At 32.7% G+C, this 25987-nt stretch overlaps 2 protein-coding genes and 1 pseudogene across 2 annotated transcripts in view; 2 read left to right on the top strand and 1 right to left on the bottom strand.

The window, feature by feature from the left end:
- Positions 1–5919, bottom strand: part of LOC112685091 (thyrostimulin alpha-2 subunit) — a 63328-nt gene extending 57409 nt beyond the window's left edge. Inside the window, exon 1 of the mRNA XM_025556863.1 lies at positions 5690–5919. The gene's annotated coding sequence lies outside the window, so the exon portion shown is untranslated. The remainder of the gene's footprint in view (positions 1–5689) is intronic.
- Positions 5920–12055: 6136 nt separating this feature from the next.
- On the top strand, positions 12056–13818 carry LOC112685096 (annotated as a pseudogene).
- Positions 13819–14142: 324 nt separating this feature from the next.
- LOC112685095 lies at positions 14143–14805 on the top strand. Its single transcript, XM_025556865.1, has one exon. It carries the CDS (start codon positions 14143–14145, stop codon positions 14803–14805), a length of 663 nt encoding a protein of 220 aa, XP_025412650.1.
- Positions 14806–25987: the final 11182 nt, after the last annotated feature.

Below are 25987 nucleotides of genomic sequence, written 5' to 3'. Positions count from 1 at the left end.
ATAATTTTTTTTTATTTTATTTTATAAAATTTACAACAAACAAAATGTTATAAAATAAAATTTCAATTCGTACATTTACAGAAAAATAATACTTAAAAACTTGATTTCTTTATTATTATTGATTAAATAGAAATATGATTAATATAATATTGACCTTAATGGCCAACAAAGAAAAAAAACAATTATAAAAGTTATCAGTTCAAAATAATAATAAAAAATAAAAAAATAAAAAACCGAGTTCATTATTATTGAATGTATTCTTTAATAATATTACCTCTTTAATTACTCCAAAAAGCTTATTAAAAACATATGGATGATTTTCATTAATGCTTTTTGGAAAGAACTGCAGTAAATTTTTTAGGAACGAACAAAAATTCTTGATAATATTTAAGAGTACATGGAAGTATATTTTTTTTACTTATAATTATGTTGAGTAAAAAATGATTAAAATAATCGCCAAAAATTAATTTATAAATTGTAATCGACAATATTACTTAGTTCGAAAAAATATGTATTTTACAAATACAAATTGTTACTTTGTAGTAAAATATTGTATCAATATTATTATAACTCCGTTCAAATTTATCGCATTGTCAACTATAATAAAACACATTATTTTAAATGAGTTATTCCGCTCTTAGAATAATTTCTTGTAATAAATTGGCGTTAGTCCAAGCAATAAAATAATATAATTTTACATTTATAAATATTCCAAAAAGAAATGATAAATGTCAATTTTAAGAAAAATTATAAGAGATACATACATGTCAGTTTCAGTTCGATAATATTCATTACACATATATTAATTATTCACCAATAATAAACTCATAGATATTTCATTTTTATCTTCTCGATATGCATAAATGCATTTTATGTAACATTTGTGAGCACATCGAATGTGATTCTAATGATTCACTTGCATATGAATATATGTAACTATTTATACATGTATAAAATTACATTTTTAAGCTCACCGGAATAAATTATAATGTGTATAATACGTACAACTTGAATAAAAATCGAAACCTATTTATTGACAGTGCAACCCATCACTTGCTTTATAATAGGCATGCGCAATCTAATGTTGAATTCGTCAATACGCATATGAGCATTGCAATATTATATTCTGAAAGTTGTGAATAACTCGAAATTACCAGTTTACAACAACGCATGTTTACCCTTGTAAACCGATATTGTGTGGTCTTGTACAAGTAAGTTTCAATGTCACCTAATCGATATTATATTTTGTTTGAAAAAACAACTATCCGATCCTAATTTATACGTTTTACAATATTCTTATATCTAACGAGTGTGGAAGTTTATTTTTATTAGTATTTTAATACATTTTCGAACTACAATAATATCATTCAAAATATGATCAGCAGTTGTCATCTAACAACAGTTGACTTCTCATCAGCTTAAACCCACATGGAGAGAATAGTACCGACCTCCCAGATCTTCTCGACGGAATCGAGAAACTTACTCGGCTATTTCATAACGATTGCGAGGGAGAGAGATATCAACCAAAAGTCAAAGATAAAACACATGCTCAATAGCGATATCATGGCAATATTTCGAATACAAATCATACTGCGTAATTATTACGGAAATAATTATGGTCTATTAAATACGATGATACAATTTACCTACCAAATTTATATAATACCTTTGGTTCATTCTCCTATTCTCCTATTCTAGTAACAATTCGTCAAGTGAACGATAAGACGCTCAACTCGTCTCAATAACTTAAGTCTATTGATTTGTGTATTTTTTCTTATAGAAACTTCTATCACGGTATGAGAAGGCTTTCAAAATCAAACAGTAGCATAGTTTAGGCAGGTGATAGGTGAATTTGACCTCCCTTTTGGGGTTTTTATTGGTGATATTTTAATCAAGGTTAAGCATATAACCTTTAGGTAATAAAATAATATAGTATTTAATAATAATAATAATAATATTTATACCCGTGATCGCTCCCTTTCTTAATTAAGCTCCAACTACACTACTACATCCAAATAATTATATCATTAGTACAACAATAGTCGTAACCAGACGCCGTTATAATGGAAGGGGCTATGAGGGTAAAAGACTCTTAGGCCTTAGGTACTTGAAATATTTCAAATATTATCTTAATTTTAAATTTATTAATTAAAGTAATGAGAAGCAATACTTTATTTATAACATACTAAATTATATTACTTATTGACATTGAGGAGTGATTAATAATCATGATTATTTATATAATCTTCAATAGTCCTAACCTAGAAAGATAAAAACAAAGTATTGGTCAAATTAATTTACCAATGAACTGTGTGTTTTTCCTTTTCAACTACTATATTTTGTAATATTGTGATTATAGTTTTGTATTTCAATTTTATAATAGGTGTATATGTATGAACATTATTGTTATTATTTTATTAAATTTAAAAAACTTTAACTTAATAACTCAATAAAAAACATTTATTATATCTAATAATGTTAAAGAACAAAGAGTAGTGTTAAGTTTAAGAAGACTTTTTCGAAATAATTTAACATCCAAATCCGGACAACTAGAACAATCAATTATTCTTCAGAAATACGAATATTTTTGCTTGACAATATCAACGATATTAAATTTTAATGTATTATGTAAGTAAATGTACCTTTCAGTAGTTCAACGAATTAATATGAAATATTGAAACAAGAAACAATACAATTCTGCTTTGCTTAGTTACTGATTATATCTTAATGATGATGTGAGAAAATAAAATGTTTATCTCCATAGCTCATAGAGTCGAATATAATAGGTAATTATTTTCAAAACAAAAAAGTGGACATTCCCACATTGAGCCAGTTTGTATACATACTTTATTTTAATAAATGCTAAAGAAATAGGTAATTTTATTTACGTTTCAGCAGCCATAATGTTTAATTAAATAATATGTCAATCATTGAAAATCGGAACGTTTCCTAAAATCTGAAAGTGGACATAGTTCATACACTCGATATCTAACAAAAATACGGAAAGCAAATAGTTTTTAATTTACAATTTACAACCTAAATTATTTTTTAATGCTTAATTATATCAAGATATTCCTACCACAATCTTCGGTAAATGGATTGAGTAACCATTGAATAAAACGACTTACTTATAATACTAGATTTTGTGATATTACATTATATGGTGTTAACAGTCTGTTAAAGCCGAGAACAAAAATTGGAACATTTCTAGTTTACGGGGCATCCTAAAATTTGGCAATTTTTTTGGGGGAGGGGGCTTAGTCATATTTTGGGTAAAAAAAATGATGGTGAAATTAGAATTTAACGCAATAACTTAGTTTTGAAGTTAAAATTAGTTAAAATTTATAATTTCATATTAAAACTCTTAAATATTTATTATGCATCTATGAAAATGTTTAAAAGCGTTGCGCAATGGTAACAGTATTGATTTTTTTATCTACGTAACTGAGTTCGATCTCCCGCACAGGGTGACTAAAATTTTTTGAACGATAATTTATCTGGTTTTGTTCTTTTATCGTAATGAAAATTGTTTGCATTTTTTTTCGAAAAATTAGAACTTTAATTTTAAAAATGTTAGGACTTCCCTCGTTCCACTCACAAACTCAAGTGCCACTGTGTGGCACTTTTCGAGGGGATAGGACTTTTCCCCAAGATAAATTCTAGTCTAAACCTAACCTAGTTTTTGTACAAACCTTGATACTATTGTAAATAGGATTATGCTGTGTGTGTGAACCTAAAACTTAAGGTAGTATAGAAAGTGCGAGCGATGGTAAGTAAACCGACCGGTATAAAATTGTAAGGGCAAATTTATTGTCCCCTTCCCGGTCATATCTTAATTCAAATTTTTATCGCAGAAGATAAATTAAATCTGCAATTATTTAACGAGAAAATTATTGTAAATTAATTAATAATTAATATATTTAAATTAGATGTATTAAATAAATTAATAAATTAACGGGGACAAATTTCAGATATTTTTAAAATTTACTGAACGTAAGCTCTATATTTCTAACTTTTTAGTTTAAAAATAAACTGCCTTCCACTCCCCTTCAGAATAACAAAATTCCACCACTGCGATGAGTGATATTTCGGTGTCAAATGTATAGATTATCGGAATGGCCGAAACGCAAGTGATTCGAATTAACAATTTCGGCCCGATCACAGACCGAGTATTCAATAACGATAGGTGCTGAGATATTATTTTCGAAGGTTTGAAAATTAATCGCATATTTTAATGTTAGAAGTAAACTAATACGTCTAGCTAATCCGGTATGTATTGCAGAATCATCCCGCCGTCGGATGTCATAATGTGGTGTAAACAGAAAATGAACCAATCCGTCCATGCAGTTAATCCGATGCGATAATCGAAACCAGAGGCGGCTTATAAGTACTTACTACCGGGGCAGTGCCCAGATAAAAAAGGTTTTTATACACATTTTGGTTGAATAAATTAAAATTTAGTAAGTATACCAATATATGGTATTTATGAACATATTTGAAGATACATAATTTAAGTTTAAGCGTTTAAGTAATTAAAATGTGATACCAGGGAAGCTTGAATACATTTTTCGGGGTAGGTGGGGTGGTTTAAATTATACTGCCCCGGTAAGATGTAAATGTTCAAACCGTCTCTGATCGAAACGGACACGATACCGTCCAATGCGGTCCATCACACGATGAAGAGACACCATGCACCGGCTCTCTATTAAAAGGAATGCTTTCCAGCACCCGAATACGAGCGTAGTTCGTTTTGTAAGAGAACCGTTGGAATAACACGAAAACGCCTGTCGTCTTAAATTTCGTAGAAGTCGCACAACAAAGTCACCGTTCGATCCGAAACGGTATGCGAAAAACTTCAGTTCTACAAAACGGTATTCGTCCCGGAGTCGGCCAGGTGCCTCGTGGAATAAAAAGGATAAAAGTGACCCCTCGCCCTACCGTCGCCCCTTTATTGGGAAATCATCGTAAATCGTGGGTACGGAAGTTTCACGAATTAGAGGTTTCCCATGCAAACGAAGAGTTCCGGCGCAACATCTCCGACGGGTTTCTGGCAGCGGCAGTGGCGTAGGTCGCGCGCGCCGTAACCCGGTACGCATCTCTCCCACAAAGCTCCGCCCGTCGGCCAATGGACGACGAGACGGGACGCGAGGATAAAGGTGCAGGTTCGTGTAAGGATGTACGGGGATGGGAGGGAAGGACGTGTCGCGGACGGCTGTTTTCACGGTTACGACGGCAATTGATTACGATGTATAAAGTTATATTGTTTTGCAAAATGCGATGACACGCGATGGACATTTGACGACGGGCTGGTGGTCTTCGTGCGGACGCAGTCACTACGTTACAACTGTCATCCGTTTTCCTACATAAAATATCAGTTTTATTTAGAAAAAAAAAAAAAAAAGAACAAAAGGTCAAGTAAACCCCGGTCAATCGGGCCGCTCAGATTTACATTTTCCGGGTCGAAGAACACGACGCGAAATGCAGTTGCCGACAAGCGGCCGCTGCGCAGCAGTATACCATCAATTTCGTGCACTGGACCGCGCGATCCATGCCGTTACGTTCAACATACGTCGATTGATTCTGACCGATCCGGGGGATGCGGTTGTGGGCATACATCGGGTGTACGAGCCCATCGGCGACATTGAAAAATCACGTAGAAACACACACACACATTCATACATTCACTCACCTGCGGTAACAGTGTTATCGGTGCCCGGTTAGGTGCGGCGAAAACGGTCGGCACGTGCGCGTGGAAAGACGACGGTGGCGGATGTGCACGACGACGACGGAACGAAACACTGCCAACTGGCTGCCGTTCCCCCCGCACGAAACACGGTACACTGAACGGCGGCCCCGTGGCAAACGATCGGTCGGACGGTATACTGCTCGCGCGGTCGTGCGCCACCCACGCCGGTCCGTTACGGCTGCGGTTTCGCATTAACGTTATCGTCGTCAACGCGTTTATTATTAATACCGTTATCGTAATTATTATTATTGTTGTTGCGCGAAATCACATCACACCTACGAACGAGTAAGTGTGCTGCGCAAACTTTGTAACTCCCCTCCCCCTCTTTCCATGTTGGAACTTTTGATTATTTCAACACTGTTTCGAAGACTTGACAACCTTGGAGTAATATATATATATTCTAGGTTAGGTATATTCTAGGTCAGGGATGGCAAATCCATGACATGCGTACCCGAGATGGCACGCGAAAATTTTTACTATTATATATTATATAATATCATATATAATATTATAGGACCTATTATATAATATTAATAATTAACAAAGCAATATTATTATAATTATTATTATTATTATTTATTTTTTATTATTTATTATTATTATTATGTACCTAAACTAACCTTTTTATACTAATACATTAATTATACAATCAAATTATAATATAACAAAATATAATATTTTTAATATTTTTTTCAAGGCACGCTCTATAAAAAAAAAAATGTAATTTTGGCCACGCAGTGTTCAAAAGGTTTGCCATTCCTGTTCTAGGTTAACTAGGTGAATACTATTTTAGATTGAAATATAAAATTGTCAAAGTGATCAATGTTCGAATTCGATAAGGATGACGATTCGTCTGTAAAAAATCTATTTATTTTCAGTTCCAACAGTGTTAGTATTATTTGTATTTTCTTGTGTACAATTCGATTCTACTAGTGACTCGAGATCAAACAGATGTCTATATTTTTTACTACAAAAAAAAAGCTCCTTGTTTTAAATCGAATTTAATGATACGCTTAATTCTGCAAAAGTTAAGCCGTATAGTATATACCGGGGATGGCCAAATGTGACTCATTTGTCATTTTAAGATGCAGTTCGCGTTTTATTTATAGTTTAAATTTACTTATCATATTATTATAATTATTTTTAATTACAATTTTTCATATTTAAATTTATAGAAATTTATCAAATTATTTAAAATCGATCTTTTGGCTCTTGGAATTATTGTATTTATCCGTGTGTCTCGCGAATCTATTCATGTAGGCCACCTCTGGTATATACCGTTAAAGTTATCTTCTTCTTCGATATTAAAACGTTTGGCTCTAACATTTTTTACTGATTTTGCGAAATGTCTTAATGTAGCATGTGTTAATGTGACGCGGACCCGTGCGGTAGCCGTTATCGAAACGTCTGTCACCGACCGTGCCTATGTCTCTCTCATCAACCACCTGACCACGGCACGCAACGCCGCCGTGACACCCCCCCCCCCCCTTCCCATCAATCAATGGACAGGGGACGCGAACGGTCGCGACGACGCCCGCACGGAATACTATCCAACCGGTCCGTTCGGGTTGTTCTTAGAACACCGTGGGCACGAACGGACGTATCGTCGTTCGACGTATCGAACGAACGTTTGACATCACCGGACCACGACAAATGATAAGTTAAAATGTATATTACAAAATTTTAAAAACCCACTACTTCGGAATTATCTAACAAATGCTACCGTTTTTTGGAAAATTATGATTTTAATTTTTTTTTTTTTACAGTTAATTATTTTATATTCAGGTATGTATTAAAGTCTTCTTTACTTGAACTTCTGACCATGTACATTAAACACAGTGTAAATCTTTTAGCAAATCCCTCCACTTAGTTTCATTAGTTGACCTTATTTAAGAAAATAGATCTTCTTCATTTGATTATAATTTATAAGTTTTGTCTAAAAATAAAATATTCTCGTTCGTGATTTTTGCTACCTGGTTATTAACGTTACGTTTAATATAAAATGCATCACCCATTAAAAATAACTGTATAAATAAAATTCAAAGACACAGTTAACAAAATCTTTATATAAGATTTGCCTGATCAGGCGCAGATCCAAGGAGGGGTAAAAGGAGCACCCCCATCCCCCAAATCCTCCAAAAAAAGTTTTTTCTTGCATCGCAAAAAAAATTGTTCAATTATTAATTGATAATTATTTAAGAATCCTTAACTTTTCGTCTTTTCGTCTACCAATTGAATAGTATGAACAATTCACACTGTACAGAATCGGTTATAATTTCTATTGCATACAAGCCATACACCAATAATTGTGTTATATCATGTTTATGGTGTTGTATAAGGTGTCCCAGCAGAAACGCATATTTTAAAAACATAATAACTTAGCAAAAAACCATCGAAATTTCAAATAAAAAAATATATTGTAACCATAAACATCTCAAATTTAATAATGAAAAATTATGCCGAGTAAATGTCAACCTCCGCGATCCCTACATGCAATTATGCGATCGTTGAAATTTGTGATATACACTCGCACATCTCTCTGCCGATTTCGCCAATTACCCACCTAATTTTTTCCTTCAATTGATGGATGTCTTGCGGATTATTTACATAAACAAATTTGACAATTTTGCTTATTAATATACCCTGAAAAGTGGAAGTAAGTCTCATCATTGAAAATTATCTTGCTGGCGAAGTCTACGTCGGATTGGCTCTGAATCCATTCTGCGAATAATCTTCTTTTGATATTATCTGTTGGATTCAATTCTTGTATTAACTGGATCTTATATGGATGCAGATTAAGCTCGTTTTTCAAAATTCGATGAACAGAACTTCGTGACATACCCAGTTATGTCTGTGAACAACAGCGAACGGACTTATGCGGGCTCATTTGAACACTGTTTTACACTATGACAATGTTTGCTAGCGATCGAATATTCCTCTAATAGGTGGCTTTCTTGTCCACAACTAACTTAGTTTTTAACTTACATCAATCGATAATATTATACAGTGTTCTATAATAAAAATGATAGAAACTTTATCTTCCTTTACTGAAGTAAATCGTTAACCGTCGCGCATCAAACGTCGTCTCAGTCATTTCCGTGAAAAAAAAACAGTTCTTGATTAGTTTAAAAGATATATCTTAATCATGCGACACTAAATCATTTAGATCAGAATTACTATCCAATGGTGATAAAAAAAAAATATGGCCGAATCCATTTGTCACTAATATTTCAAATTAAACGTTTAAATGAAATATTATACTTTTTACTTGAGGACGATTCGTAATAATACCCCATAATGGATTTACAATACTAGGGCATGAAAAATTGGATAAACGATTTATGGTCGCAGGACAAAAATAGTCGTAAAAACATGTATTTTTTTAATTCCTGTATCGACACATGAATAAAATGCATGGGAATTCCGGACTTTTTTGTGTCACAAATACTGATTATTCATACACATTTCTATTTATTAATTTATTATTATATTAGTATTGTATATTATTGAGATATTAATATAAGTATAAATATCTAAAAGTATGATGTATGTGGATCTTCGATGTTATTGGACGATCGTAATTACGTATTATCAGTATTTGTCATATTTTCGATTTAATATCCAAGCGAGTAAAATATTATCTATTCCCGCACTATTAACAAACTATTTTGTAAACTTACCAAGAAGTTCCGAAAATATGGCAAACACGCATTATGCCATATATCTTGTAATTATTAGTTAAATTATTAAATTGAAATGTTCCCTAATTGGTTTGTCGAAACATTTGAATAATTGTTTTATATAGATTCCAGTTGTATTTTTTTATTTATTTAGCAATAATACTTTTATTTAAAATAATAGAACTCCATCAATAAATTGTTAATATTTTAATCAATACAACATTGTTTTAATTGCCCATATAATAAACACTTATAATAATTACTAAATATAATTTATTAATTCAACTTCAGACTAGAACTAAAAAGGAGCTATAAAATAATATATGTATTAATATATGTAGTATAAGTTTATAGGTAGTTTTCAATAGTTGCAGGTCATTAAGTAAAGTATCGTGGCTGCTTTTATATTAATAAATAATATTCATCTCGTTGATAACGAACAAACAAAATTTGTTATTAAGTATGTAATACTAAAAATCTTTACTCCCCGTTATAACTGTGTTAAATGTATATATTTTTCCCGTTACACAACAAAAATCTTACCAATTGGAATTATCTTTAAAGATCTACATTTGTGCATCAACACTGTTATTGAAATGGATTAAAATATGATTTAAATTGATCATAGGTGAACATTGTAAGTATATTTGTTCTATTTCCACTAAAACCCACCACGTTTAAAAATTAAAAATTAAATGTTAAGCATTTTTTGACTGCTTTTAGTGATATTGTAGTTTAATTCAAGTATAATATTGAATATAATGTTAAAAGGTATTTTAAATCCTATTTTAAAACTTTTTAGGTAACATCTATAGTGGCTATAGTCAGTGACGACATTAGAGTTTGCGAGGAACTGGAAAAAATAAATGTTGGGTCTTATAATTTCTATTGATAAAATATTTTAAGTTCAGTTAAATCTGAGCACAGTTAAAAACTATTTCAGAACCGCGGGGTCTTAATTATAATTTAAGACGCAGGGCCTTGGGAAACTGCATATATTGCTCCCCCTCTTACGCCGTCCCTGGCTATAGTCATTAGTAATGACTCATTACCTTTTATATGTATATCTACAAAGATAATAAGTAGTCTCAATCACAAGCGTCTAGAAACAGCAAATCCGAATGCCTGCAAAATATAAAAATCCATTATCGATTTAAATTTTTTTTAAAGACCACAATAAATTATAAAGCATGCTCTTATTTAATATTATGAAAATTCTTAATAATTAATCCTAACAACAGAACATACAATAATTAATATTATATACGTACATTTTTAAAGTTAATAAACGAGATACACCTAACTGTAATATTCTTATTTTTTTTATTTTATTTTACTCTTCGGAATAGTTTGAGTAATTTATTTAAATGGTTGTCAAGTATTGTCTTGCAACTTAAAAGATTTGTACTTTACTATTGATAAATGCAAGTTATATATGATATATAGGCCATCTTGCAGCCATTCAGATTTGCTGTCTCTAGACGCTTGTGTCACAATCATACGTATATATACTGTAGCAAATGCGACAATATTATATTGCTATCGGATAGCTGGTCACCATTTTGTGTACAAATTGTTGAGATAACTGTGGCCTATTGGCGAAGTAATTAACAAGTATACAAACCATAACGGGTACCCGAAATTTCGTAAATTGGGTAATACCCGTAAAACCCAAGTATCCAGAGTAATCGGGTATCAAATACTCTAGTACTAATGATGACCAAAGGTAGACAATTATCGACGCATGAAGACTTCGTACTGCGTGCAAAAATATATATAAAATGCACACCGTACGAAATCTATTAGTGTTATAATAAATGAACAATAATCCGTACATCAGAAACAACTAATAATGATATCGCAAATTAAACTAGAACTTGGATAACTCTTGATTACTTCGATTCATCTATAATCTTTTAGCGAAATATTATACATATATTTATAAAAAAAAGAAAAAAGAAAACATTTTTACAGTATAAATGCATATCCGATCGACAAAAACGTATTTGGTCCTATCATCGTTGGCAACTACGACCATCAGTAGTGGTCAAACGGGTGACTAAGAGGGATATACTCCCCCATAGATAACTTATTATTTTTAATAATATACTATTTACAGATCATTATTGTTTACAATAATCTGATAAGACTATTCACATATTTTGATGATAAAAACAATTAATTGCCATCCGTAATACTGTAATTACTAGGGTTCGGAACTTGATGATCTAAAAATATATAAGAACTGAACGAAAGAAATGCATAAAATGACATCAAAATATTAAAAAACTACATAATAAAATGATATTAAAAATGTATATTTACTGTTAAAATTCATAAATATGGTTTTAATACAAATTAATCATAATTAACTATAAATTAAAAAACTATAAAACTAAATATTTTTTATGGGTTGTTTTTCTAGGTAAAAAATGTTAGTATATATTATTTTTCATGAAATTTCCTTTTTTGTCGACTTTTTGGTTTTTAAACTACTCTGTAACAAAAAAAGATTCTAATTTAATTAAAATGAATATTTTTACGTACCTTAGAATTTTTAATATATTTATTTTACCTTCAAAATTGTTACACTGTACAATTAAGATTTTCTTAATATTTTCAAACAAAAATGAACCGTGATTATCCGACAGCAGTGTTTTGTAGATCGAAAAACTTCTCTCTACCTCAACAGATGTAATATTATTGATGTTCATAGCATCTGATAAACCATCTAGATCATTTGATTTATCTTCTCCGTTTAATATTTTAGAAATGAATATTAAATATTGAATATTAATTTTTTCAGCTTCTATAATTTTTATTAATCGGCTAAACTAATTTTAGATGACTTTAATTAAGTTATTGAATCTAATAAAGTTCCAAAATTTGATTTTATAAAATTAAATTCAACTGTAACTCTGAATCAGATAGTAAATCTAACACGTTGTCTATTGATGTTGCGTCGCTTCTATCTAATGCTGTAACATATTTTATGGTATCAAAATGTTCGCAGTAATAAAATGCTGCATTTAGCCATATTTCCCATCTATTAAGTACTGGTTGTGGTTGTGGTATTGGAATAGTAGGCGCAATTTCTTTAAAAATATTCACTCTTGAAGGGGCTTTTATAAATATTTTTTTCCCACTCCAAATGTGTTTAACAACATTTGGGAAATATTTCCTAATTTCCTCCGCTACTCTATATAGTGCGTGGTGCCACATAAGCCCATGTGATGGATCATTCTTCAATATTTTCGTAGTTTATAATGTAATTATATTTTTATTCCAAATTTTGATCAACATTGATGAATTCATACGCAACGATATATGACTACATTTTTTACAACATAATAATTTTGTATAGTTATGTAATAACATAAGCCGTGTTTATTTCTAGGCGACATTTTTGGATAGCACAGTTTTTCCGAATGAAATTAACAGATGTAAACATCAAACCGTTTTATGATCATCATCACAAATGTAATCGGAAAAAACGATACCTTTGATGTCTGTACGGATGAATTTATAGAAAATAAAATTGATCATCAGTGATCCATTGCTCTAAGACATATTCGATTAATTCCGATTCACTCGTTCGTTCAAGAATACATTCTGTGGGAAATAATCCTAATTCGTGTGACGTTTATTGTAAATCATTAGCATTAAGCAACATTTTTACCACACATTACAGAATGCATACTGGCGAAAAACCTTACGCGTGTGATGTTTGTGGCAAATGCTGTGTGTCAAGCAGTCAATTAGCTATACATTATACAACGCATAACGGTAAAAAACCTAATCTATGTAATGTTTGTAACAGATCGTTTGCACAAAAATGTTATTTGACAATACATTACAGAATGCATTCTGGTGAAAAACCATTTGCATGTGATATTTGTGGTAAATCGTTTTCATAAAAAGGCAATTTGATAACACATTATAGAATGCATACTGACGAAAAACCTTACGCGTGTGATATTTGTGGAAAATGCTTTGTGACAAACACAGTAAATTAACTGCACATTATAGAACACATACTGGCAAAAAAACCTTATGCGTGTGATTTTTGTGGTAGATCGTTTTCAGACAATAGCACTTTGACAACACATTATAGAACGCATACTGGTGAAAAACCATTTGCGTGTAATATTTGTGGTAGATAATTTTCAGAGAAAGGCAATTTGACAACACATTATAGAACGCATAATGGCGAAAAACCTTACGCGTGTGATGTTTGTGGAAAATGCTTTGTGACAATCAGTCAATTAACTGCACATTATAGAACGCATACTGGTGAAAAACCATTTGCGTGTATGTGGTAGATCGTTTTCACTGAAAGGCAACTTGATAAGACATTATAAAAAGTTTACTTGTGTACAACTTTATGCCTGATATATTTCCGAAATATTGTCTGCAGCAAGTGGTAATTTACTGTCATATACGAAATAAACACAAGTTTTGTTGTTGAAAATATGCGGATTTGAATTATGTGGAACACTTAGACAATGGATATCTTATTATTTTTGTTAGTTTATATGATATAAAATATGTAATATATGATTTATATTATAAAAAGACGATTTTTATTTATGCTAATAAATTATGTTATCTTAAGTTATCTGTTGGGTAAAGTTCGACAAAAATAGTCTCGACTTTTCTAGAATATTTTCTAAACCTGTAGATAGCACTGTAGAGCGCTTTTCTTCATTATCTCAGATGCAGTGCGTATTGGAGTATTGTATTAGTTTTGCAGATCGAGCTCGAAAGCGTTCGTCGCCGACAGGACCTATATCGCACTCAAAGCACAATCAAGTTTTGCAGAGGACCATCAAATATACGCAAAAAAGGCATTTCTCCGATATACACATACAAATTCAAAAAAGCAAGGATATTGTACCAACTACAATGGCTCAACTGGTTCCATTTATAGACCAGACAGGGATGATTCGTGTTGGAAGGTACCTGAAACATTCAAAATTGAATAACAGAATGAAACATCCAATATTACTACCACAACAGTGCCATCTCACGGAGTTACTTATCCGGCATTATCATCAGATATTGCTCCACAGTGGAGCAGGCATAACACTCTCGATAATAAGCCAACGATATTGGATAGTATCTGGTCGAGCAACTGTGTGCCGGGTAGTGAACTCATGCGTGCCATGTACGAAATATGAGGCAAGTAATCCTCAACCTGTTATGGCAGACTTGCTTGTTCCCAGAGTCACAGCACAATTTCCATTTTATAATATAGGTATAGACTACGGTGGTCCACTTGTTGTGAAAGAGAGTCGTCAACGTGGATTCCGTACGTACAAGGAGTATCTGGCCCCGTTTGTTTGCGTGGCATTGAAAGCATTTGGAAACTGTAACTGATTTTTCAACTGACTCATTCCTCGCGGCATTAGACCGCTTCACATCACATAGTGGAATCCCAGCCAACGTTTACACCGATTGTGGCACGAACTATGTTTTTATGTATGCCCTCTCTATTAATTATTAATTGTAAATTCATTATTCATTTTCACTAAATAATTACTATTATCTAAATTTGGAATTATTTTCAAAAGATTTTCTCATCTTATTCATACAGCTTTTTATCTGATTTCTATTTTTTTATTAAAAAATGATTTACAATTTATATATTACAATTAGTTTAATGAGTAAATTTCATAAATGGTTATTGTCAAAAGGTTGTATTTAAGAGCAGACACTCAGCAGTGTCTCCCGACCATTTACTTTTTAATGATTATTGTTTTTAATTTTATTTTTTTATTTTTTATTAAGTTTCTAGGAAAATGTTTTTTTAAGTATTTTACGTACATTACCTGAAATTTAAGTGGAGGATAGTTTTTTGATTAATGTGTTAAAGTGAAAGTTGAAGTTAGTATGCAAATTAAAGTAATATAATATTGCTAATTAATTAAGAGTAGGAATTTTTAGATCTTTATGAAAATTATTATTTAGGAAAAACCAAGGAGAAGACGTTACTAGTCATAAGCAGATACATTGAAAAGTCTGAAATGTTTTGCTATTATATGGCTTTGGAGAACCCTATAATTAAATACGTTCTGTCCAAACTAGTCAAATTATTGTCTTGTATATGATAAGTTTATTGAATAGGGATAATTTGGACTTCAAAAGTGGTTTTTTGAGGTGAAGTTTACGATTAATTTTTCTGTGTGGATTCTAGGTTAGGCATTTATCTAGAGTTAGATCAAGATATAACTTTATTTTCTGTTAGAATTGTTTAATTAATTGACGTGACTGGTGGTGAATCGAGATTTCTATGTGAAAATTTAACTTGAATGGATTAATTTATTTTGATTTTTCATCTATTTACCCACAAATTAATCATATTTAAATGATATTGAATTACACCACTGATTGTAAAGTGGTATTTGTGAGTGATGGTAATTTTTAAGTTTAAAGTCTCGTTGTTAAATAATAAAATATTATAAATTATGATACTGAAAATTTCGGAATGTGGTGAATGTTTTAAAATATATTAAAGCATATTGATAACTTAGTGAAATTTTAAATGTTTGACTTTATTTTTAACAGTCGAATGGCATACATTAGCATTCAGTTGGAAAAATATTATTACCATTTTTATTTCAGTAAGGGCAGGACTTTGCACCCGAATTACCCGAACCCGTAACACCCCTAAAAACCCTTAAAAAATCAAAAACCCAAAACCCATGTAACCCGAATTAACCAAAACCCGAATAAAATATTGGTTTTAACCCGAAACCTGAATAATTTTTTATTTTACAATCTTTATGTGACATATTATTTTGTAAATATTTTTTGTGGTTATTTCAATTTTGTCATTAGTTGTTTAATAGTAAAATTATTATTCACAGGAATAATTTCATAAATAATATACAAAATTGTTAATTAATCTAAATGTATCTAAATAAAGACAATAGCAATATATCATATTGACAAATGTGCATGAATGGTATGGTATGTTGAATGTTCAAGTGTAAACAACTGTGATACTATTTTTAAAATTATCCCAAGCGGATATGTCGTATTATTATAATTTAATAGGTAATAGGTCTTCTAGGAATCACCGAGTCGTTATTTATTGCAATACTGTATGTCTGAAATAGAATTGATGTTTCGCGTACGATTACCTAAATTATTGTTCGCGTTATTCGTATTTGTTCAATGTATGGCGTGAGTACACATTTCTGTCATGAATTGTCAATTTTTGTTGGTGTAATAATTTCATCGTAACATTCATAAGTATAAATTATTATTATTTTTATATTGCACTATGTCTTAGCTAGTGCGTTTTTAGTGTGTACACGCACCACAAACCATCAGGGGAAATTTGGTAAAATTTATGGGAGGCTGAGGATTATTTGCTTCTTACATCTATGGATACCACTGTGCGCAATAATTTATTTCAACAAGGCAATTTACGAAGTTTGACAATTTGACATTTTTAATCAACAATTCAAACAAAAAAACAATTAGGTGCCTTATCTTAAACATTTTTGGAGTAGGTATTCTAAACAGAAATTATTAATTAATTAAATTGAACAACCTATACGGGTATTATTACATATTATTAATATTACATTAATTGCGATCGTTTCAAGTCATGACAAGAAGTTTATAAAATCTTACGAATTCAATTTAATTTTAATCACATAATATTTTTTTTTTAATTCTGTTATTTAAAATGCATTTTACAATTATATTAATTATTGTATTTTAGTCATATAACAATTTTTAGGGCTAGGGAGGCTAAGACCTATACTTTATATTTCTGGGGGGCTTAGTCCCCTCAAGCCCCCCCCCGGATTTCCACCAATGCCACAAACACAAACGCAAAAAACAAAATAGTTTGTTTTTTGTCAAATGCGATATGCCCGCACTAACTAGGAGAAGGACATAGTGTTAGTATTTTAATTTTAATAGATATTATAATTTATAAGCTTCATACACATATAAAATAGCCCCCGAAAATAAATCGCAGTTACACTATTGCTTGAAATTAACATAATGATAGTTTGGTCTAAAAAACTGATGCACAGTTGTATAAGAAATTAATATTTTATTACATAAGCAGGTAACAAAAAATATAAATATATCATTAGTGGAGAAGGGTTCAGCCTCCCCACCGCACTCCACCAATGAAAAATAATATTGTTCCTTAACTACTTAACACCTGTATTAACCAATATCAATCCAAATAATAACAGTTATTAACACCCAAAGGTTTTTTTAAATGTTGTATTGCGGTGTTTGAACACCCAAATATATTCAACACCTGAAACCCGAAATCCGAAAAAATTATTCGAGTGCAAAGCCTTGAGTAAGGGTATAAAATTAAAATTTTGAAAAATTCATATAAAATAAAATTAAAAATGACTTATCAACCCTATAATATTTAACTCAATTTTTTCAACACGAAACTTAATTAATTTAATTAAATTTTTTCTTAAATATTTAAGAAAAATGTCTAATAACTAGGGCTCGGAAGTTGATGACATTAAAAACATTAAAAAACGACATAAAAAAGATGCAAATATGACATAAAAATGACAAAAAATGTTCTTAAATATAAAATAAAAAAATTACAAATATTTGATTTAAAAATTTATAAAAGTTTATAAATTACTCAAAATAAAAATAATTGCATTGTACAATTAGAGCGTATTTGTTGTTATCAAAAGTAAATGAATGACGATTATCTGCTTATAAATATTTATATTTGGAAAAACCTTACAAGTCCACTGGAGTGATTGGAAGGCACAGGCAAGCACTAACCATTTTAATTTTCATAATTTCCTAAATATTACGAAAAAAATAATAAAATTTAGATATAATATCTGTTTCCATGAATATATATAAATTATTAACTATCTCCATTATTTAATATATAAATATTATTATATCCATTATTTAAATTTATCATTATCTGTACAACCCAAATATTTATCAACCTCATTAAAATTGTTAATAATTATCCATCTTATCTTTGTCAACAATTATTTGATTATTAATCGATTATTCTATCAATAAGCAATTATTCGATTATTCGATTACAATCGAATATTATTTAAATAATCGATTATTCCAGGGAAAAAATAATCATATTACAGATAACAGAATGCCTCCCGTCATTCTTTGTCTATCTAAATTCGATAATAATTATTTTTACAATTATGGCACTTAACGTTATCTATTGTCATATTTTACTCATTATTTAATAGGTTAGGTGATTAACCAATCTGGTGATTTTTAAATTTAAAACTTTTGATTAGGAAATCAATTTGTATCAGAAAGATGAGCCCATCGTATCAAAAATGAAATATACGCGTGGTGTACGTGGTGAGGAGTTGTAAATGCGGTGAAATGTTGACGGTGTATAGTCGCACGGCGAATTAATTGCAGTGAAATATCCGAATACCCTGTTGTCCACGTTTTACTCAAAAATTATCCCTTCGTAAAGTGGTGTGGTAAAAGGATTCTTAATATACGCCGATGCGCCAAGGTCTAAATGCGGTACAATTTATTGTATAGGTTACTAAAACCGTATTGTTGATATTAATTTTTTTCAAAAGTACTGCATTTGTATTCTTAAAATCCCATACATTTAAAATCACAAAACTCTATTCAAACATTTCACAGGAATAAGGATATATTTACGAAATAGGTTGGGTGGGCATGAAAATATAATACATAGTGCATAGCGCCTTATTTCACCGAACAAAAAAAATACTATACATATCAGCAAAGTAATTGTATTGATTGTCAACCAATAAGTTTTTATAAGTTCAATATAATTATTATTTTTTCAACAATTTTAATTTTATCAATACGTGATCTGAATATATTGTTTTATTTTAGAAGTTATTATCAGTTGACAGTTTTCGACTTTTCGTGAAACGAGCGTCGAGTACCAACGAATGATTGAATTAACTATAAGCATAATGAGACAAGTCGTTGGGTGATCCCATAGAACTGGTATGTTTGACCAGTATTTATCACCAGCAATATTTGACCAATATTTATGCCTGGACTAAGAGGAGCAAATGGGACACGTTGCGAGGCTACCAGATAAAAATTAATAATTCTAAACAATACATAACAAATTATAGAAATATTAGGAATATCGGGTTATCGGTAAGCCACCATTTGATGTTTCAAATACACATAATGTATTAAAACGGTTTGAAATAAAAAAAATATTTTAACTGCAGTTTGGTTATATTAAACAATTCCTGTAGCGAACGTTTTCAAAGTTTACACGCAAAAAAAATACATACTTATAGCTCTAAAAAATACACAAATATGCTTCTAAAATTATTAAAATATGCATTTATATGCATTAAAAAAAAAAAAATAACCACATAGTACACAAAATAAAACGTGTCCATCGGATGTAAATGTATCTTTAAACTCCGAAACAAAACTTTGTAGTCGGCTACTTGTAGACTGTTGTACTTTCGGCATTGAGTCCTCTTAAATAATACATTTTTTTTTTCGATCGATTGAAATATTTATCTATAGTTATTAATTTTAAATTTGAAAAAAGAGTCGCGTCACGCCAGTCGTGCACACGTGTATTACTATCGCTGTGTTATAAATAACCTAGTTATCTTAATACCAACTGAATCACATGGCCGCTTCACTTCCTGGTGCAGCTAATTGTATCATTTGACATCTGAACCGCAGAACTGCAAACATTCAACACTACTCCTTTCCGAGGATAGTAAATATAAGATTCCGTATTAAAACTAAAATCAATATAAAATATTCATATTTTCTATTTTATATTTTATACTTATATTAAATCAAACTACAATATAATTTTCAACAACTTACACATAGCAGTATATCTAATATTCTCAAAGGCACCGTCGCGAACGGTGACCTTTGAACTTCGTGATTAGATTTAAACTGTTGCAACATGTCGCATGGCTCGTCTTCAAATACTAACAATAAAACCGTATCACCAATTATAATTAAAGATAAACAACATATAATCAAGCAAAATAAGACTTCAGTGAATTCGAATTCACATAAAAGATCCCTACCTGTCTCACCAAAGACACCAACATACCTGCCTAATGAAAACAGCAAAAAAACAAAACTATTTGCCTCTCCAAATTGATACAGCGCCCTCGCCGACATTGTAGACGATAATGATAACGGTGACTTACCTGAGCCTCTCAGTCAGGAGCCATCTGATACCGTCACACATGCATCGGCGAAAGCGTTATTGCCACCACCTATTTTTATTAAAGGCGGATTAAATTACTCAAATCTACTCTCCGACCTGACGGAGCTAATCGGTCCAAACAGCTTTGTTTGTAAATCGACATCTGCCCATTTAAAAATACAAGCCAGTAAACCTTACGACTATAGAAAAATTATCCATTTCTTATATGAAAATAAAGCGTCATTCCACACCTGTGCGATGCGGCTGCACAATTTGTGTGTGTGTGTGTGTGTGTGTGTGTGTGCACGCGCACTGAAGGCGGCGTAGGCGATACGCGTCTGGCGTGTGACTACTTACGTCGTACCACCTATCGGTGACTTTGTAAGAGGACTGTATAAATAGGATAAATTCAAGTATTTGAGCTTATGCATGAGTATAAGGTAACTATTGACAACAATGTTTGATGATATGAAATGTACAGAACTGTTTATTATAAGGTTCTGCAATAACTATGACTTAACAGCTAGGGTTAGTAAATGATAATAATAATGCGCGACCACAATACGATCGGCCAAATCAATAACTTAATGTGTATAATTTGACAATAAATAATAATGTTTCACGTGTTGCGAATAACAAGTAAACAATAAAAGTTTATTGTGTACGACCTGATTACTGCGTTGATAAAGATGATACAACCGGGCTGGTATGATTGACCCGGAACGACAATCCGCTGGCGGAGGTTGAACCGGATTGCGATGATTCACTCAAACGTCGACTAAGGCGACTTCGGCGACGGGTCAACACCAGACCAGAGAAATCTTACAGAGTGATCATAAAAAATCTCCACCCCACTACTTCAGTTTCAGATATCTCCTCGGCAATTGAAGAGATTGGGTTCTCAGTTAAGCAAATCACAAATATAAAACACCACCAAACAAAAACTGCTCTTCCCATGTTCTTCGTTGATCTTGAGCCTAACCCCTCCAACAAAGACATTTTCAATATCAAGACACTCTTACATACATTAGTCAAAGTGGAGGAGCCACACAAACGCCGTGATATTCCGCAATACCTAAATTGCCAAACATACGGGCACACAAGAGTCTACTGCTCCTACCCGGCTCCTATACGGCGAGGACCACCCAACAACAGCATGCAAAAAAAAAAGCCTGACACTCCTGCCACATGCGCGTTATACTGTGGCAATCATCCAGCCAACTATAAAGGCTGCACCGTGCATAAAGAACTTCAAAGTCGTTGCCGTCAACCTTCCACCACTACCAAACACAATTAACGTTATCAATAACACCAGCCCACTCCACATTCAATCCAGCCAAGCATCTCAACACTCAACCATCCGCCGCCAAATCCACAAAGCAGATCCTACGCAAATGTTTCAAGTAATGATACCGCACATAGCACGCCAACAAATCCACTTCCTATCATTAAGAACAATGCTCTTTCAAATTTTATAAACGAATTTAAGTCCATAATTAATCCTCTTATCTCTCTCCTTACCTCCTTAATATCTAAGCTTCTTGCCACCCAACAAAATCCCTAATTCATATACTTCCAACTCTTTCCTCATCCTCACTTGGAACGCAATAGACATACAAATGAATTACTTGCCACACTACAAAATAAAACAATTGACGTTGTACTAATTTCTGAAACCCATTACACCAACACATCTACTCTTAAATTATCCGGCTATAAATTCTATCACACCTGCCATCCTAACGGCACAGCCCACGCTAGAGCAGCAATAATAGTCAGACGCACACTCCAATTCAATCCTTTACCTAATTATCAAACCCCACTTATACAAGCTTAAACTATATCTTTAACACTGAACCATCAACATATTACAATATCAGCAACGTACTGCCCACTATGGCACAACATAACTTCAAATCAATTTAATGACTTTTTTAATTATCTCGGATCAAAATTCGTAATAGGAGGAGACATAAATGCTAAGCATACTCAATGGAGATACCGTACAAACAACCCCCGTGGCAACCTCCTACACCGTATCACAACACTCCAGCAATATAAAATACTCTCACCCCCTTCTCCCACATACTGGCCCTACTCGCCCAGAAAAAGACCCGACATACTTGATATTTACATAACAAAAATCTCAAACAGTCTTAACTGTCATATAACATACTTACATGAACCCTGCTTAGACCACTCACCTGTTCTGCTTACAATTGACACTTTACACTCCATTAAACCTCTCCCTCCGTCCCTCACGAATGGTCATATGAATTAGGAAAACTTTCAACTTATTCTAGATAAACAAATCAAACTAAAAACTCGACTTAAATATCCCTCCGATATTGATGATGCAATTAACTCATTTACCACTTCCATCCAAACAGCCGCCTGGTCTTCGTCCACTCCCTACCTACGTTAGACATCTAATTGCAACCAAGCGTCAAGCCAGAGCCGTCTGGCAAAGGACCCAGTATCCTTCTGACAAACGTCACTATAATAATCTACCACAAAAACTAAAACGCACCCTCTCTGAAATTCGTACAGAAAATTATAATAAACATCTCTCCTCACTCACCACTAAAGACAACTCGATATGGAAAACTACAAAAAATATACTACGAACTCCACCTGTTAAAGAGGGAATCAAATCGGATGCAGACCGCCTCTTTACACGGAGTGTTACCTCACCCTCGTCTGCTTACGCCGAGTGTCCTATGTGGTATATGGAAAAGGTGTCCAATACGTAAAATGAATAAAAATAACACTCAGCTCAAATATATAATGACGGGCCTTCAGCACCGCCTTACTATTAAAATTGACAGAACAGTATGATAAACAAATAAAAATATAAATATATGATCGGGTGCCCCACTACTAATAATTATAATAATAATAAATAATGATAAATAATGATAAATACAATCAGTTATATCACCAGTCCACGACAGCAGCTGTTGGTATATCACCTCCAGCAGTGTTGCCCCATTCGATGCACGGACGACAACGTTCAAGCACTGACCGGAACTATACAATAAATCTGAGGGGGGGCTCACGAGGTTACTACACCCACCACGACACCACTACAATGACAAACCAAAACATATTTCTCAATTTCACATGCGAATCCGCACGCCGTGGCGCGATGACCGGCCAAAACAATTAATAGCAGCACGCCGCGGCGTGACACTACGGACGACAGCATTCACGTTCAACTGCACACACTCGAACTTTCGTCAGCGGCACACGCATTGGAGACGGCAGCGAAACGACGTCCTACACTTGACAGCCGTGTACGGTATGACAGATCACACGATGGGCACGCACGACGACAGCACAAAATTAAGGCGGCAGTATGCGACGGCAGGCGATTACTTCTAACGCGCAGCCATACGACCGTGTGAACTGTATACGACTGACTCGAAAAAAGATATCGCACTATCGTTCAGGTGTCCCGCGCGATAAATATGAGCTGGTGCGGGGAGTGAAGGTATACGCGATAGAACGTTCTAGAAGAATGAAAATAGTTCATTATCGCATATACCTGGATATCGCGACGGTGTGGCGACAACAAGCGTGTATTTTAGACACCACCAAAAATATACGTCCTTAAAAAACCAGATGGCACTTGGACTACATGCGACGAAGAAAAGACAGACTTTTTTCGCGAACACCTCTCATCGACTTTTAAACCACTCTACTCATTACTCAGCCCCATTAAAGTTGACGAAGTAAATACATCTCTTGACTCTCCTTAGCCTAAGACAATCCTACCCAAACATATATCTCCTCACGAAGTTGAATACCTAATTAATCACAGAAACACATATCTCCCGGCTACAATTTAATAACATCTGAAGTTGCAATGCATCTCCCAAAAAAGGCTTTACTGTTCTTCTCATTTATATACAATTCTATGATAAGGCTTACCTACTTCGCTTTGCTTAGAAAATATTCAATAATAATAATCCACAAACCAGGCAAACCCACAGAAATGCCTCAATCGTTCAGACCAATCAGCCTCTTACCCTACTTCTCGAAAATATTCGAAAAACTGATTCATAAACGCCTCCTACCAATCATAGAAGAAAATCTTCCCAATACCCAATTCGGGTTTAGGCACAATCACTCCACAATACACCAGATCCACCGTCTCGTAGATAAGATCTCTTTTTCTCTTGAAGAAAAACGCATATGCACAGGAGTGTTTTTAGACGTTAAACAAGCATTCGATCGAATTTGGCAACAAAGACACCTCCACAAAATAAAAGCTGTATTCCCCCCCATACTTGTATCTACTACTAAAATCTTATCTTAGTGATCACCACTTCTCTGTGCGCTCAGGTACAACTTTCTCAAATATTTCCAAAATAGATGCTGGCGTCCCGCAAGGGGCAGTTATTGCACCACTCCTCTTTAACATCTACACCGCGGATCAACCCACTACCCAAAATACAATAGTAGCCGACTTTGCAGACGACAAAGCACTACTAGTATGGCATTCTGACCCAGACATAACTGCCTCCTTTATGCAAACCCATCTCGATCTACTAGCCTCATGGTTCATGGTACACAGAATGGGGCCTAAAACTAAATCAAACGAAATCGCTTCACTCTACTTTCATCCTACGACTCAGTGACTATCCACAACTATTCCTCAACAACCAACCACTACCCTACTCTCAAAACATTAAATATCTTGGGCTAACACTAGACCGCCGGCTCACATGGGCTCCTCATTTATGCTCTAAACGTTTAACGCTTAATGAACGTAGCCGTCAGCTGAGACACCTACTGACATCTAAACACATCCATCTAAATAACAAACTACTTATATATAAAATACTACTTAAACCAATATGGGTCTATGGTATACAGCAAAACTCACTAACATCAATAAAATACAAACCCATCAATCCAAGACCTTAAGACAAAGCACCATATTACGTTTCCAATCGCACACTTAAATATAATGTAATTAATATTTTGACTTGTTATGAATACAAGTAATATGAGTAAAAAATTTTATTAAATTAAAAGTACCAAATAGTTATTTTTTATTCTGTAAATATCTTGGGTCACCACAAAGGTTAATAACAACTAGTGTAGAAGTTAAGGAATCAATTTATCCATTGTAAAAAAAGTCGATTAATCGGTTAATCAGTCATTAAAAAAAATCAATTAATCGATTAATCAGTCAATAAAAAAAAATCGATTATAGGATTAATCAGTCATTAAAAAATCGATTTTTGGTTTGAATATTAATTTTCGATTAATCGAAATAATCGATTAAAATGTGAAATTAACAATCGAGTGGTAAAAAAAATAATCGAACAGCCCTAGTCAAAATTAGACATTAACAAGTTAAAA

Source organism: Sipha flava, unplaced genomic scaffold (assembly GCF_003268045.1).
Source record: "Sipha flava isolate LNK unplaced genomic scaffold, YSA_version1 265_pilon_pilon, whole genome shotgun sequence".
NCBI classification, from domain to species: Eukaryota; Metazoa; Arthropoda; class Insecta; order Hemiptera; family Aphididae; genus Sipha; species Sipha flava.
This window is presented reverse-complemented; position numbering and strand designations above follow the sequence as displayed.

What these genes read in the sequence shown, in the direction of transcription:
- LOC112685095 (XM_025556865.1), top strand. Translation starts at nt 14,143, where the DNA reads ATGCAGTGCGTATTGGAGTATTGTATTAGTTTTGCAGATCGAGCTCGA.